The 16,981-nt window shown below is 57.7% G+C and overlaps 1 protein-coding gene across 1 annotated transcript; it reads left to right on the forward strand.

Moving 5' to 3' along the window:
* The first annotated feature begins 635 nt into the window (after positions 1-635).
* CACNG1 (calcium voltage-gated channel auxiliary subunit gamma 1) lies at positions 636-10,601 on the forward strand. Its single transcript, XM_062215605.1, has 4 exons — positions 636-864; positions 9,450-9,524; positions 9,846-9,983; positions 10,375-10,601. Exons 1-4 carry the CDS (start codon positions 636-638, stop codon positions 10,599-10,601), a joined length of 669 nt encoding a protein of 222 aa, XP_062071589.1.
* The last annotated feature ends 6,380 nt before the right edge of the window (positions 10,602-16,981 follow it).

A 16,981-nucleotide genomic window follows, 5' to 3' on the forward strand; every position in this document is an offset into this window, starting at 1 on the left:
AGGAACATGCATGCAGAGTCCCAGGCCTGGGCAGTGGGGCTGGGCTCCTGTGTGGGCTCAGGCACTGTGTGGGAGGGGGCTCCAGAGACCCTGGGCAGAGGGCCCTGGGCTGTCCCCAGGCAAGACCCTGGGTCCCCCGGTTCCCCGGGATGAGGACCCCATCTTGGCAGCTGGCTTGCCCAATGTGAGACCAGGAAGCAGCAGGGCCTCCCCGGGGGCCCAGCTGGCCCAGCAGGACCTCTGCAGCCAAGCAGGTGTATCTCCCGACATGTGGTGTCCCTGTGGCCCGCCCCTCGCCCCCGTCCACTCCAAGTCACTCTATGAAGCCTCCTCCTGCCCCACCCTGGCTCCAAGAGGGGAAGAAAGTGCTGAAACCCGAGCAGATGCCGTCCTGGGCCCTGCTGGAGGCATTAATAGAAGCCTCGCTCAGGCCCCTGACGTGTCTGGCAGCTGCTCAGCCCCAGCCCTCGTCTCCCAGCCCCAAGGCCAGCCCACTCTGGCTCAGCCGGGCACACTAAACTTAGCTTCCACCCCCAGCTCCAGAGCCACGGCCACCACCCTAGCCGGGCCACCACCTGCACGGGCAGGCGCCGCCCCCAGACCCTACCTGGAGCACCCACCCCTCTGCAGCCGCCATGTCCCCAACGGAAGCCCCAAAGGTCCGCGTGACTCTCTTCTGCATCCTGGTGGGCATCGTGCTGGCCATGACGGCCGTCGTGAGCGACCACTGGGCCGTGCTGAGCCCCCACATGGAGAACCACAACACCACCTGCGAGGCTGCCCACTTCGGCCTGTGGCGGATTTGCACCAAGCGCATCGCCCTGGGCAAGGACATGAGCTGCGGACCCATCACCCTGCCTGGGGGTAACGTATCCATGCCCCGTCCCCTCGCTGCCTTCTGCCCGTCGCAGGTGCCCCGGAAGAGGTGCCCGTGGGAAAGAAGGCAGGTTTCTCTGCCTCGGGTCCAAGCAGCACCCCAGCCCTCCCTGCCCAGGGCAGACGGAGCCGCGCATGGCGCAGCCATGAACGGAGGGCTTACGTTTCCAGCTATTAGAACATGGGGCCATGCGCCCAGAGCAGACAGCTGCACAGATGGGACAAGAGGCCCAGGACGAAGACGCAGGTCCACCAGACCAGGGCCTCTGGCTCAGCAGGGGTCACAGCCCATGTCCCCAGGCTGGGTGGCCATGTGCCCCCAGCCCGGCAGGTTCATTGCTCAGTGCCCAGGCAAGGGTGCAAACAGGGCCAGCTCCAGGGTCCGCAGGGCCTCCAGCAGAATGAAAAGGCCGGGCTCCTAGTTTCTGGCGACAAAGCGCTTCAGGTGGGCGGCCGCAGGGTGTGGGGGCGCTTCTGGGGTGGGTGTGACTGTGCAGGCTGCACCCCTGGAAAGTGGGATGCGGCAGCATGCAAGCCGGCTGCCTGCTCGTGGGAGCCCACAGACCTCCCAGAGGGGCCCCCTGAGCTCAGCTCTCTCAGATTCCAAAGTGTCCCCTGTCCCACGGCGTCACCCAGCCACACACTGCAGGTGAGCCCTGGGTCCAGGACGTGGGGAGTGAGCAAGACGGATCCCTGGGAAGAGTGTCGGTTCTGCACGTGTGGGGCCCACGGAGCTCCAGTGAGCAGAGCGCGTGTCAGGGCAGCGGGTGCTGTGCAGGGAGCGGAGGCCTGGGCCCCAGTCACGCGCTAGCCGCCTGCTCCCTAGAGGAGGCTTCCGGGCAGACAAAGCCCAGCTCAGCTCCTCCTGCTGCCTCTTCTATAAAACAGGAGACTCGGGCTCCGCCACACAGGATCCCTCCCAGAGCTCACCAAGGTCCCTCCGAGGTGGCAGCCGGCCAGGCTGTGAGTGACACCGTCCCGCCTGACGTGCGTGTTCAGAACGGGCGTCCTTTAAGGCGGGTGGTGCTGAGCCCCCAAAGGTCTTGCAGTCTGCCCAGCCCCCAGCCCCATGCCACCCCTTCCTCCCCCTGCCACTTGCTCCAGGGATCCCCTGCCCCGCATGCCCCCGCGGGGCGTGCAGAGGACTCGTAAATCCTCAGCTGTCTTGGAAACGCTGAGTCCACGGCCGGGAGCTTTGACAGGCGTGGGCATGTGCTCGTGGGCTATCGCATAGCACAGATGCCCCTGCCCTCGGCCGCTGAGCACGCCCGTAAACACACGCCTCCTCCAGCCAACTCCCCTGGGCAGGGCAGGGCGGGGCAGGGCGAGGTGGCTCCTCCAGGGACACTGTCATGGTCCTAGCTGCTGTCCTTGGAGCCGTCTGCCTTTTAAAGTCAGAGCCGATGAGCAGGGTGGCGGGCAGAGTCCACACAAGGAAGAGACAGACTGGCCAGAGGTGACCAGGCCAGCCCCAGGGGACCGACACTTGGCCTTGAGCCTGAGCAGCGTCCATCTCTTTGTCCTCTCCACCCCATTCCCTCCCCCCCCCCCCCAGGCATGAATCACTGCCTTCCCTCCAGTAATCCTCCCAAGCATGTCCGTGCCTTTTTCCCCTTCTGCAAACAGATGTCTGCTTCCTTCCCAATGCACCTTTACCTTCCTTAATCTCCTCGGGACCACCGTTTTCTGGAGGGAGTTCATACACCTCTCGTTTATTTGTTATTAACAAGAGCAACAACAAAGGCACGCAAAGTAGCACTGTGTGCACGTATTGTTGTGAATGCTTTTCCTAAATTCACTTGAAATGACGTCAGAAAAATAGGATGGAGTAAGACATGGCTGCCCCCAAATCTTCCCCATAAAAGCCATGAGGATTCTGGCAAAAATTGACAAGACACTGGACATTAACCAAATCTCACAGAATTCCAGAAAAACTAGGGAAGCTCAGGAGGAACAGAGACTTGCCCATTCCCACGCACCCTCCCCAGCTCTGCCGTGGCTTCAAACACCAACATCGCACAGTCACCACCAACACAGCAGCCCGCCAGCCACTGAAGGGGACAGATGGGCCAGCTCTCTTGTACAGCTCTGTTTTCAGAGCGGTCATTGAGCGACCTGTCCTGTGGCTCCCTGCAAGTCCCCACTGACAAATCGCCTCTATCTGACCTGGCTCTGAGCTCATCCAGTGCCACCAATCTTTCTCCCAGGGAGCATCTGTTGAGAACAACTGGAGCCAACTGTTTAACGTCATGGCTTCCTGAGGCAGCACCAAACAGTTGGTGCTAACAATGGGATTGCCAAAACACTGGAGGATGTGATGTCCGTTGGCAGCTTTGGAAAGTTCCAATATATTCCTGGGCACTTCGAAGGCCTTGTGCGTGCACGGTGCTGCCAACAGGCTCAGGAGAGACCTGAGCAGGTCCTAAGCTCTCACCCCTGCCTTATCTTGAGGCTCTGTGCAGGTAGAAAATGGAGTCTAAAGCAGAGATGGGACTGCTTAGCTGAGGGTCCATGGCATGCCCTAACATGTGCTCAGGGCCCCTCAGTAAAGACTGGGAGAGATCCTGGTCCTAAGCATTTTAAGAAATCTCTGTTAACTGGCCACTAAGCTAATGAAATAGACATTTCAGTTGTCAGACACAACAAAGTATACAGAGTTCACAAAATTAGTCTAGAAGTCACTAAACAACAACAAGCAGTAATAAAGGCTCAACGCAGGAAATATGGATATGCAAAGAACTGAAACGGTAGGGGCTCCATGTGTGGGGGTGGGGAGTGAGGAGGAGGAGCCAACAGATCCCTTAGGAAGCTCAGAAATTACTATACAAAGATTTTTAAAGATTTATTTATGTATTCATTTGAGAGGCAGAGTTATAGACAGAGAGAGGGAGAGACAAAGAAAGAGAGTTCTTCCATCCACTGGTTCACTCCCCCAAAAGGCCACAGTGGCCAGAGCTGGGCTGATCTGAAGCCAGGAGCCAGGATCCTGGAGCCTCTTCTAGGTCTCCCATGTGGCTGCAGGGACCCAAGCACTTGGGCCATCTTCTACTGCTTTTCCAGGCCATAAGCAGAGAGCTGGGTCAGAAGAGGGGCAGCTGGGACCGAAATTGGCACCCATATGGGAAGTCGGCACCACAGGTGGAAGTTTAACCTACTATGCTACAGCACCAGCCCCTAGCCAAAAATTTTTAAAGCAGTTACTTTAAATATATTGAAAGCTAAATGAAACAATAGCTAAAGAACTAAAGATGAGAATAATGTCTCATGAAACAGAGAATATCAATAAAGAGGCAGAAATTATTCTGAAAGGGCCAAATGAAAATTCTGGAGCTGAAAGGTGTAATAGCTGAAGTGCAGAATCCATTAGGAGGGCTCAATAGATCTGAGAAGGCAAAAAGAATCAGGGAACTGGAAGACAGGTCAATCGGGATTAGCCATTCTGATGAACAGATGGAGGGAACACGAGCAGAGCCTCAGAGACTTATGTGACACCATCAAGGTACAATACCATTTTTCACCCACTTTGTACACCAATCTACGTACAATAGGAGTTCCAGAAGGACAGGGTGATGGAGAGGGGGAGGGAGAGAGAGAGAGAGAAAGGGAGAGGAAGAGGAAGAGGAGGAGAGGGAAATGGAGGGGAGGGGGAGGGGAGGGGACGAGGGAGGAGGAGAGAGAGAGAAAAGGAAAGGGAGGAGAGAGGGAGAGGGAGATGAAGAGGGGGAGAGGGAGGAGGTGGGGAGGGGAAGAGGAGGAGAGGGAGCAGAGGAGAGAGAGAGGGAGAGAGAAAGGGAGAGGAAGAGGAAGAGGGCAAAGGAGAGGGGGGAGAGGGGGAGGAAGATAAAAGGAGAGAGGGAGAGGAAGAGGAGGAGAGAGAGGGAGACAGAGATGGAGAGGGAGACAGAGAGGTATTACATGAAAATTAATGACCAAAAATTCCCCAAAGTGGGTGAAAAATGCTAATGTACAAATGCATGGAGCTCAGTGTATTCCAAATAGGATAAACTTGAAGATCTCAACACCTAGACACAGAATAAACTTTGAAAGATAAAGAATCGTGAAAACAGAAAGGAACAAGTAACAGGGACACGCAATAAGATAAACAGCTGATTTCCCCCGGAGGCCATGGAGACCAGAAGGCAGTGGGTGTCTGCTTCCTTCCCAACAGAACTTTCTTGGGACCACTGCTCTCTGGAGCGAATTCATAAGTCCCTCATCTATTTCTTATTAACAGCAGCAACAACAATAAAGGCACGCAAATGTAGCATCGTGTGCAAACACTGCTGTGAGTTACCTACATCACCCTAGCCACGTATGTGATGATGGTCCCATAAGTTTATATCACCTAGTGACATCACGGCCAGCTTAGTTCACCTAAGTACGCTACAATGCCTGAACAATGACTAAAGCACCTGTCACCACATTTCTTAGAATGTGTCCCTGTTGCTAATGATACACGACTGTGGTGCCTGATAGAATCTTCACTAAGACCTCCACGAGTTCCAGGCTATCATCATCACCCCATCTCACAGATGAAGGAAGTGAGGCGTGGAGAGGTTGGGTAACTTGAGCAAGGCCACGTGGTTAATGAGCAGAGAGCCAGAATCCATACTTGGGCATCCGTCCCTAGCATTCACCTTCTTAGTCAATACCTTGCAGTGCTGTATAAGAGTCTGGTGAACAGGTTCTCACTCCACAGGTAGGAACGCTGAGGCTGAGCTTGGTCTTCCCCGGGAAAAGCTTCAATACCCAAGCCCTGAACCCAGAGCACCCCCCCCCTTTTTTTTTTTTTGACAGGCAGAGTGGATAGTGAGAGAGAGAGACAGAAAGAAAGGTCTTCCTTTGCCATTGGTTCACCCTCCAATGGCCGCTGCGGCCGGCGTTTCGTGCTGATCCGAAGCCAGGAGCCAGGTGCTTCTCCTGGTCTCCCATGCAGGTGCAGGGCCCAAGGACTTGGGCCATCCTCCACTGCCTTCCTGGGCCATATTAGAGAGCTGGCCTGGAAGAGGGGCAACCGGGATAGAATCCGGTGCCCCAACCGGGACTAGAACCCGGTGTGCCGGCGCCACAACAGAGCCCCCTTCTATCCTGGCTCCTCCTATGCCCTCCTCTGTACCTAGAGACACAACTTCCAGAAGATGCCGACCCATGCTTTGGGAACGGCGTGGTTTGGGGGCAGCTGGACCAGGAGCTGGTCTTACGGAGGAGACTCCCTAAGGCTCCACTGAGGCATGGTAGGCTGGAGGGTGTGAGGATAGGAGCTGGGTGGAATCCAACTTCCCCACTGCCCTCCGGAGAGCTGTGGAAGGGCTTCCACACAAGGGAAAAGCCGAGGTCCGCTCCAGGGCCTCCGTGAGGAGCAGCCCGTGGTCAGGAGAGACTGTCTGAAAGCCCGAGTGAGTCTATGGGAGGCCATCCCTGGCGCAGGGCCGGGTGTGGGACTGCTTTCTTCACCTGCCCCAGGGCCTCGTCTCCCTCTTGGTCTGCCTTCCCTTCCAGGCTGGGGGCAGGGGCTGGGGCACGAGGCTCCTGAGCCTGTTTCGGGAGTTGCTGTGAGCCCACGCTGCAGGCCTGCCCCCAGCTGGAATCCGCCCTGTAGAAGAGCAAGGCTCTCCAGTTCCAGGCCTGGGTCTCAGAGGTTTCTCCAGCCCACTTGGTAAAATTCTTCAATCAGAGGCATGGCGGAGGCATGACACATAGACACCACTACTGGGAGCCGATAACACCTCTTTTACAGGAAAAGCTGAAGCTAATACTGGCATCAATGCAAGTGAGAAGTCTCTTCCCATGCCTAAAGCTCGAGTCCCCTAGAGTTTTGCACAAATCAACAAATTACTTTTGATATATTCAAGCCTCCATCAGCCAGCCACTTGGAATGCTGATAGTCTCAGCCTCGCATCATCCTGCGAGCAGCTCCAACTCCCATGGGAGGATCCCTGTTAACTCACGTTCAGCTTGGAGCTATGTGTGCCTTCTGCCCTACTCCTAGTTCTTTGAAATTGGATTTATGTTTGATTCTGCATTAGCTAGCAACGCCTTCATCCAGACCACTTCATCCCCCTGTCTAGTCTGGCTGAGGCCGTAGTTTTTGAAGAGTAACCCACCCAGCAGTTTTTTGTTTTTTTGTTTTTTTTTTTTTGTTTTTGACAGGCAGAGTGGACAGTGAGAGAGAGAGACAGAGAGAGAGGTCTTCCTTTTTGCCGTTGGTTCACCCTCCAATGGCCACCGTGGTAGGCGCGCTGTGGACGGCGCACTGTGCTGATCCGATGGCAGGAGCCAGGTGCTTATCCTGGTCTCCCATGGGGTGCAGGGCCCAAGGACTTGGGCCATCCTCCACTGCACTCCCTGGCCACAGCAGAGAGCTGGCCTGGAAGAGGGGCAACCGGGACAGGATCGGTGCCCTGACCGGGACTAGAACCCGGTGTGCCGGTGCTGCAAGGCAGAGGATTAGCCTAGTGAGCCGCGGCGCCGGCCACCCAGCAGTTTTTTAGACCCTTGAGTCCTACAGGAATAAGAAAGGCCCCAACCCCAACACTTCACCACAGGCCACCTGCAGACACAGAAGAAACCGGAGCAGACGCACGGTTCCTCTCACCCTGGCACTGAGGTCCGTGGGACTCGGCCCAAGCCCTGTCCCCTCTCCCCCAACCCCTACCTGTGACCAAGTGGCATACACAGTGCCCATCCGGGATGTCCTTGCTTTACAAGTGGCCCTTGGCACTGAGCGTCCTAGATACCACTCCCCTAGGAGGGGCGGGAGCAGGAAGGCAGGCTCCCAGTAGGGTCTGCCCAGGGCCTGGCCTGGTTTGTCCTGGCTAAGGCCTGGGTCTGGTATTCCCCTTCTCCCCTACAGGAGCCATCAGGGACCACGGAGCGGGTGTGGCCCTTAGGAGATGCTTCTCCGGGCAGACGTGTGTGTGAGATGGTGCAGGTCCCGGGACACGGTGTCACTCATCTGTCCTCAGGCCACGTTAGAGAGTAGCTGCGGCTTCCAGAGGCCTGGAGAAGGAATTCTACTCCCTGGGCCCCCTGGTTGGAGGGCATTTTATAGAAGAGGGAGGGGAAACATTGCACCTGAATCCCCAAAGGAGAAACCCCTCCCAAACGCCCCCTGCGCGGCTCACACAGACACAAAGCCTCCCCCTCCCTGATCTGAGTCGGGAGGCTGACACCCAAAGCCCCCCGTGCAAAAGTCACCGGTGCAAGGCACAAGGGCCCAACACCCATGCCCGGGGCCAGGCTCAAGCCGCATGCCTGCACTCGGAAGGCTGGCGCACAGTCAGGGAGGCAGCTGCCCGCAAAACACGCTGGAGTCAGTCAATTCTTTACAGCGGGTTTTCAACAACAATTGAAACTAGCCCTTAGAGAATGAAACAGAAATGTTCCTTTGTCCAGAGGGAGACACGTGGGGACGCGGGCTGCCGCACGAGCCACTGTGAGGCAGTGACTCCAGAATCCATAGCTAATCGTCTCACACACACGAGAGGTCTGCGTTACACTTTAAAATAGCAGCAGGTGCCCGCGCGAGAACAGAGCCGCAGCGATTCTGACATCACCACTGGCATCCGACACCCCAGGTAACTCAGTGCCAACGCAGAGCAATTAAATATAGAAGCCGCTGGCCACTGGCGAGGCGCCCCGCGGCTGGAGCAGACCCCTCCTCCAACCTCGGGGTCCTGGGGGAGCGGGGGGCAGGAGGAAGCCTTCCTCCCAGCTCAGGCCGCGCCTCTGGTGAGACCTGGGGAGAGCCCAGGCACCCCCACCCACTCATCCTCCTCCCGCGCCCGGCAGTGAAACAGCAGTTCACAAAGTGGACGCTGCTGAAGCTAGATGCCTGTTACTGAGGGTCCTAGGCCCACAGGAAAGGAAAAAGCAACCTAGTGTAGCTTTTCTTAAAAAATCATACCCCCACCCCCATTCCTCTCCTTCCGGCGTGGGGGTAAAGAACAGAGCGCGCTCGGGGCCAGCATGCTGCGTTGTGAGTTGATGGTATGCCTGGCTGCCGGCGAGCTCCAAGGGGCAAACGTGATGTCGCCTTTCCAACCAGCACGGGTCTGCGCCCAGCCTCTCTGCTCCCCCTCCGCCCGGGTTTGGGCCCCGCCGCCCACCTGCTTTCTAGGGCATCGATGGCAGTGGTCAGGTGGCCGAGCAGCCTGTGGGGGAGGCGAGGCGGGGTCTGCCAAGAGGAGGGGGCGGCCACCTTCCACTAGCCCACGTGCGCCTGGCCAGCCACCCATCAGGAACACAGCCCCAGCCTTGGGGTTTGCTCAGGGCTTCTCCGCCTGGACGTCTGTCCGTCGTGACGCCGAGTGTCTGGCCGCCGGCACCCCACTCACCATCGAAGGTCCCCAGGACCGCTGTGGGCGCCACACCCCGACAGGCGCCCCGACCCCGGGCTCCGGTGACCCCGGCCACCTGATAGGGCTCACCTTAGCTCCCCGAAGATCTCCCAGCTTAGCGGGAACCCCAGGGTCAGACGGCCATCCCGGGGAGGCGAGGGGGAGCCAGAAGTGCCCACGGCGCCGGGGCAGCCCTCCTTCAGCTCAGCGCACCCTCTTTCTCCCCCTCTGCAGAGAAGAACTGCTCCTACTTCCGGCATTTTAACCCAGGCGAGAGCTCGGAGATCTTCGAATTCACCACGCAGAAGGGTGAGCCTGCGTGGGGAAGGGGCGGGTGGTGAGAAACGACCCAGCTGGGACACCTGGCAAATGGGCACGACCCCTGCTCGGGTTCCCTCCTGACTCCCCTCCTCTGGGGCCCTCCCACATTGTGGCAGGAACAGGGGACAAGGCCTGCAGGAGCTCACCACCTCCCAGCCCCTTCCACCCTGCTTGCCTGCTCCTTCCGAGGCCCCCGGCCCCGGCTGGTGCGCCCTGCCCGGAAGTGGGGGTTGCAGTGAGCGAGTCTCGTCTCGGGGCCGCCCCGGGGCCTGTGGCCGGTGCTGAGCTGCCCTGGTGCTTGCCCCGCAGAGTACAGCATCTCGGCGGCCGCCATCAGCGTCTTCAGCCTGGGCTTCCTCATCGTGGGCACCATCTGCGCGCTCATGGCCTTCAGGAAGAAGCGGCATTACCTGCTGCGGCCGGCGTCCATGTTCTACATCTTTGCTGGTAAGAGCGCGGTTCCCACGCAGGCCTGGCTGGGGTCTCGCCCCAGGATCTCCAACCACCCCACCCCCGGCCCCCTTGTCGCACCTGCCAGGAGGGGTGTCTCAGTAACCCCCGGGGGCATGGGAGGCGACCCCTGCAGGTTGTCCATGTCCCACAAGGACTCAATCCTCAAAGCACTCCCCGGTGTGCAAGGAACCAAAGGCCGGAGACCAGGTGCCCTTGAAGGAGGTGGTAATGCCTGGGGATGGGCAGGGGCATCCCTCGTGTAGCTAGAACCACCCCTACTTGTCACCCCCTTCTCCACGGGACCGATGCAGGCCCCTCAGAGATGCAGGCCCGGGGGCAGCAGCAGGGGCTCCCCGGACCCTGACCACTCCAGCTCTGTCCCCAGGCCTCTGCCTCTTCGTGTCGCTGGAGGTGATGCGGCAGTCGGTGAAACGCATGATCGACAGCGAGGACACGGTCTGGATCGAGTACTATTACTCCTGGTCCTTTGTCTGCGCCTGCACCGCCTTTGTCCTCCTCTTCCTCGGGGGTATCTCCCTGCTGCTCTTCTCCCTGCCTCGAATGCCCCAGAACCCCTGGGAGTCCTGCATGGACGCCGAACCCGAGCATTAGCCCTCCTGGGGCACCCAGGGAGCCTCGGCCCAGAACCTTCCAGAAGGGAGGCAGGAATTGCAAACCTGTTCTGTTCCCATCTGCCTCACCCCGTGACTGCTTCCCTTCTGTGGCTCTGATGGAGCTCCTTTGCTCATAGGGCGAATGGACGTGAGCCCAGCCCTGTCCTGGTTGGACGAGGTGGGCAGGTGGTTGGAGGGGCCCGGCCTTCCACTGAGGCTCAAAGCCGTCCCCGCTGCGCCGGTTGTCTTGGGAAGCTGGGTCCTGGTAAACCTGGTAAACCTCCCAGGAGCACCCCGTGCGCGCACGCCGGTGCTGGGTGCCCCCTGTGTGAAAAGCCGGCCCTTCTGTCTTGCCAGCCACCAGAATCTGCATTGCCTCCCGGAGCTCTGGGAAGCAGCATTTTCCACCAGGGAGCATCTGACTGTGGTTTGAAATAAAAGCTCTCAGAACACTCTCTTGTTCCCCAAGTCTTACGTCCAATTGCCTGTATACCCGGGGGGGGGGGGGGGGGGCTGCCCTGAAGGAGGGAAGCTGGCCTGGTCCTGGGGGGTGCCGAGGGCTTGTGGGAGGAGGTGTGGGCTCGAGGTGGGGGCAGCGACCCATGGGGCCCAGAGGTTCTGCATGCCAGCTTGGAGCTCTGGGATTATTTGGGGAGAAACTGGAAACCCTCTGATTAGACCAGGGTGTTAAAAATAGGAGGGGCTATTTCTAGAGGCCTGAGGGCGGGCACCCAGGGCCAGCAGCTGGAAAGCAGCTCGGCCGCTGGTGTCGGATTTCGGATGCTGGATTTCTGTTGCAAAGAACCTCAGGAAGCAGGGCTTAGCAGTTAGATGCCCAGGGAGAGGGCCACGCGGGCCACGCAGGCCACACAGGGCACCGTCCTTTCCGCTCCAGGGAACTCACGCAGCCCCCAGCAAGGGCGCTCAGAGAGGCCCCTTGCGCACCTGGCCTTGAGCCCCGAGAGCTCCTTCCTCCAGGCGAGGCTTGGCCCCGCTCAGACTGTGCGGCAGACCTGGCCCACTGCCTCTCGTCGTGGGGCCTGCGGTTGTCCATGAAGATCAGAAGCAGGGTGGGCGTTTAGCCCAGCAGTCCCGTATCAGAGTACCTGGCTTTTGTCCCTGGCACCTGGCTCCAGCTTCCTGCTCAAGCAGGCCCTGGGAGGCATCAGATGCCGCGAGTCACTGTGTTCCTGCCCAACTGCCCAGCCCGAGGTTAGCCTGAGGAACCCACGGCTTCGGATTCCTTGCTCCGGGGTGCACGAATTTAACATGCACCAAATCCTGCCGCTCGAGTCGTGGTCACCTCCTTCTGCGTCTTCCCTCTAGCATCTCAGATCATCAAGGCCAATGATACTGAGGTCTGACTTTTTTCTTCAACGATTTCAGTTTTTAAATTTTTATTTATTTTAATTTAAAAGGCAGAGAGAGAAATCGCCCATCCATTGCTACACTCCCCCAAAGGTCCACAACAGCCAAGGCTGGGCCAGAAGGAAGCCAGGAGCCAGGAACTCCATCCAGGTCCCCCACGTGGATGGCAGGGACCCAAGGACTTGAGCCGTCACTGCTGCCGTCCAGGGTGTGCCTCAGCAGGAAGCTGGAATCAGTAGCGGCACTGGGGCTCAAAGCCAGGCCCCGGATACGAGGTGCAGCAGCCCGAACCGCAGCTCCAATCGCTGCACCGAACGCTTGCCCCGTTACGTGTGATTTCTAAAACTCGTGGTAAAAATACACGTCACGTGAAATTGCCATCTTTATCCTGTTTTAGTGGCGCGGTCGTGTCGAGCGTGCTCACGCTGGTGTGACCGTCCCCACTGTCCACCTTAGAGCACTTCACCTTCCCCAACGGAAACTCTGGGCCCACAGCACACGGACTGCCATTCTCACCCATCCGGCGCTGGCCACACGTCCTGCCCGGCCACTCGCACTGCCTCATGGGGTGGAACGACACGGCACCTGGCCTTTTGAGTCTGCCTGTTTCCTTTAGCATGATGTCCCCGAGGCCGGTCTGTGAAGCAGCCTGTGGCTGCAATGTGTCCCCTGGGCCCGTGTGCCCCGTGCTGGGTGTGCATCCTTCCGCTGATGGACACTGGGCTGGTTCCCAACTCCTGTCCATCGTACGATGCTCGCGAGAACACGGGGGTGCAAATGTCTAAGACCCTGCTTTCCATTCTTTGTGTGATACATTATCAATCAAAACTAATGCAAAATGATCCACAATGAGCACAGCAGAGAGATTTTAAATAGAGATGGGGCTCAGCCTGGCGCCGAATTATCCCATTGTACACGAGGAAAGCTGTCGAGGTCTGCAGAAGGGCTTGCTGGCTGGGACAAGGTTAATGGACCCCAGAGCAAGAATTAGCCTGAAGGCAGCTGGTTCCCCACCTGGCTGAGCAGGGCCCCTTCCAGTGGTCCCTTGCCCCTCTGCCAGGGGTCCTGGGATTCTGAGAAGCATCTCACTGTCTCTGGCTAACACACAGCCAGGCTGCCCCTCCTGGAAACTGAGATTTTCAAGGACCTCTGTGTCCTACCTTTTCCTGTGTGCCCCCCAGAAATGGTGGGAAATTTTATTTATTTATTTTTACAGATGTATTTATTTTATTTGAAAGGCAGAGTTACAGAGAGACAGACAGATCTTTCAACTGCTAGTTCACTCCCCAAATGGCCGCAACAGTCAGGGCTGAGCCAGGCTGAAGCCAGGAGCCAGGCGCTTCTTCCTGGTTTCCCATGTGGGTGCAGGGGCCCAAGGATTTGGGTCACCTCCTGCTGCTTTCCCAGGTGCATTAGCAGGGAGCTGGATCAGAAGAGGAGCAACGGGGACTCGAACCGGAAAGGCGGGAAACTTTAGTCACATCCATTGCAGTGTTTCCACAGCCCCAGTGACCTGTACCACTTGGACCAGTAAATTATTTACAAATTTATTTCTAATTTATCCCCTGCCCTCTTTGAGAGAAGATGAGACGGGGAGACAAGGTATCTATAAATCCCATGATGCACTTGTGCTGTGGAACGCACCTGTGGGAGCGGAGACTGGGACACAGGTTGGACGCCGCTGGTGCTCAGTCTTACTCTGCATGGCCACAGAGACCACAAGTTAACCCACACGCTAGGCTGTCCCGGGAGCAATACTTCCTGTTCCTTTGACTTCGCTCCTGACAAGAATGTTCGCTTGCATGTGGAAAACCTGGCTTCTCCTCACTCTTCCTCATTTGGGGGGGGGGGGGGGTGGTCGAGATTTGCTTCTCTGGGCTCAAGGCACAGTCCCGGTGACCACACAGAGAAACAGACGAGGGAGAGCGTGTCTGTGAAGGCACAGCTGAGAGTGCCTGAGTGGCTCACGAGACGGTCCCATGTCGGGCAGGTGCATCCCACATGCACCTGCATCCCACATCGAGGCCTGGGTTCAGGCCCAGCTCCGGCTCCTGCCTCCAGCTTCCCGCTATTGCAGACCCTGGGAGACAGCAGAGATGGCTCAAGGACTTGGGTCTCTGCCACTCACGTAGAAGACCCAGGTTTCCATCCCGGCTCCTAGCTTTAGCCCCCCTCCAACTCTAGTCATCACAGGCCTTTGGGGGGTGAGCCAGCACCTGGGAGATACCTCTCCACTCTCTCCCAATACATTAAAAAGCGTGTTTTTAAACCCAGTCCTTTTCAAGTCTGCCTCGGCAGCTCACCACCAGCACCCAGACACGAAGGGGAGCAAAACGTTCTCGGGGGTCCGGGCGCACGCTTCAAAGCAGCAGTGAGGCCCATGGAGGTGCCGTGGACACCGTTTGCCTCAAGACGTCCAAGAGGCAGAGTGGAGACCACGCGTCACTCCCGCCATCCAGCGGGGAGGAGACGAGGAAAGGGGACAGGAGAGAGCAGAGGCTGCGGGCTGCCGGCAGCTGTCAGGGGGTAGGGAAGGCACAGCCGAGCCAAGAGGCTGGCACGCAGCGCCCCAGCGCCAGGTGCAGGCTTTCAGCACAGTGGCCGCTCCGCCGGCCTCGCAGGGTGAGATTCGCCACCATGATGAAGACGCAGGAAATGCAGGTGAGCCTAGTTCCAGCCGAAGCCCAGAGACAGCAACCTCCGGGGCTGACGGCCCAGCACAGCCCTCGGCCCGAGGGGCCCTGCCAGGACTCACGAAGGCAAAGGCTTCTGGCAGCTTTGTTGTGCAGTGGCAGGTGGCACTCTTACTGTACCCTTCCTGGTCTGTGTCCACTCAGGGCTGCTGGGCTGAGCCAGGGCATACCCCAGGGACTGGCACACAGCAGGTGCTTAAAAGAGGGAGAAAGGAAAAAAGAAAAGGGAGAGGAGAGGAAGCAGATATCGCTTCGAGGGCAGTGACGTAGGCTGGGGAGCAGACAGAGAGTGCGTGGCAGGCCGATCAGCAGAGCCTTCTCCGGACTCCAATGTGGGCATTGAGCCACTGCTTGCGGTGCCACGCTCTTGCTCTTAACTGCTCCCAGCTCGGAGGCCCGCCCAGGTGCAGGGAAAGAACTCCAGCCCGGTGCGATGGTGGAACGGTCCCCAGGCTTCGGTTTCCCTCCCAGCGAGTGTCCCACCAGCTCATGATAGCCCAGGGCCCATCGCTGGAGTTCCTCCACTGGGATCTACTATACATGGAGACGCAAACTAGGGTCCTCGGGTTGCCCACTTGAAAAGTCCCCATGGGGTGGGCAACTGGCCAGGCGGTTAAGATGCTGGTTAGGGTGCTCAGGTGCCAGGTCAGAGTCCCTGGGTCCACGTCCTGTCCCGGCTCCTCACTCCAGCTTCCTGCGCACGAGCATCCTGGGAGGAGGCAGGCGATGGCTCAGGTACTTGGGTCCCTGCCACCCGAGTGGGAGACCTGAACGGAGTTCCCAGATCCCCACTTCACACCAGCTCCGGCCCGGCCATCGTGGGCATCTGGGGAGTGAACCAGCAGGCGGAAGTTCTCCCTGCCTCTCAAGTAGACAAATTTTTAAAAAACTAGTTTTATGTCCCCATAAAATACACACACCATAGCGACATGATGGCACTGAACCAGGGCAGGGGGCTGGGCTCAGTGCCTGATGTCTGACTCCTCTCTTAAGCCTTGTGACGGCCCTGCGCATTTGCTTGCCCTACTGCACAGATAAAGAAAGAGACTCAAAGAGTTTGCTTGTCCAGCCCAGGGTCACACAAAGAATCAGGACCATGTTTTTTCTGCTTCTGGAAGCCGAGCTGCGAGCCCCTTGGCTGCGGAACATGAGCTCTGTGTTGCTGGGAGAGACCAAAGCTTCCCGCAGGTCCCTCTTCAAACATTGGACTCCAGCTTATTCCACCTGGAATGGCGACCAATGTGCAAGGTGCATTCATCACTCTGCTACACTGGAGACTTCCACAGAGTAAAACCTGTACTCTAAGATTTATTTTATTTATTTGAAATGCAGAGAGAGAAGGAGGAACAGACAGAGACATCGTCCCTCTGCTGGTTCACTCCCCAAACAGCCAGAACAGCCAGGGCTGGGCCAGTCAGGAGCCGTGGGCTTCATCTGGGTCTCCCATGTGGGTGGCAGGGGCCCAAGCACTTGGGCCATCTTCTGCCGCTTTCCCAGGTGCATTAGCGGGGAGCTGGATCAGAAGTGGAGCAGCCGGGACACAAACCGGCACCCATATGGAATGCTGGTGTCTCACGCAGTAGCTTAACCTGCTGCGTCACAATGCCAGCCCCCAAACTTTCCTCTAAGGAGACCTTAAAACAGGTTCTTCAGCCATTGCTCTGCGTGCATTTCCACTCCCTGCGTCGTCTCCTGGCTTAGGGTCTTGTTCTGCAATGCAGACAAGAGCACAGACACACACGCTGCTGTTTGCTTTTATGAATCACATCGTTTGCTCATATTGTCCAAACAAAACAAACAATGGCTGACAGACGTGTCTGTCTTCCATAAATTCCAACTACAGATGGCTCTTCTCCGAATATCATAATTGCTCTAATGAATTTGTTATAAATTTCTATTGAATAAATATATAAAGTCAAATGTCAATCTACCATATATATTTATTCCTTAAATTTTTATTTACTTATCCATGTAAGAAACAGAGCTTTCATCTGCTGATTTACCACCCAAACACCAGCAATGGCCACAGACCAAGGGCACAAGCCAGGAACCAGGAACTCAACTTAGGTCTTCCACGTGGGTGACAGGGGTCCAACTACTTGAGCCATGACCACTGCCTCTCAGGGTTTCCACCAGCAGGAAGCTAAAATCAGGGGTGGGGAAAAAAAAGGCCGGCGCCGTGGCTCAACAGGCTAATCCTCCGCCTAGCGGCGCCGGCACACCGGGTTCTAGTCCTGGTCCGGGCGCCGGATTCTGTCCCGGTTGCCCCTCTTCCAGGCCAGCTCTCTGCTGTGGCCCGGGAGTGCAGTGGAGGATG

The sequence above is a fragment of the Lepus europaeus genome, chromosome 18, assembly GCF_033115175.1.
Source record: "Lepus europaeus isolate LE1 chromosome 18, mLepTim1.pri, whole genome shotgun sequence".
Taxonomy (NCBI): Eukaryota; Metazoa; Chordata; class Mammalia; order Lagomorpha; family Leporidae; genus Lepus; species Lepus europaeus.

Bases quoted from the DNA above. Each gene is read 5' to 3' on its own strand.
- CACNG1 (XM_062215605.1), top strand. From the start codon at position 636: ATGTCCCCAACGGAAGCCCCAAAGGTCCGCGTGACTCTCTTCTGCATC. The intron at 865-9,449 runs GTAACGTATCCA...CCCCCTCTGCAG, and splicing joins ACCCATCACCCTGCCTGGGG to AGAAGAACTGCTCCTACTTC. The intron at 9,984-10,374 runs GTAAGAGCGCGG...CTCTGTCCCCAG, and splicing joins CATGTTCTACATCTTTGCTG to GCCTCTGCCTCTTCGTGTCG.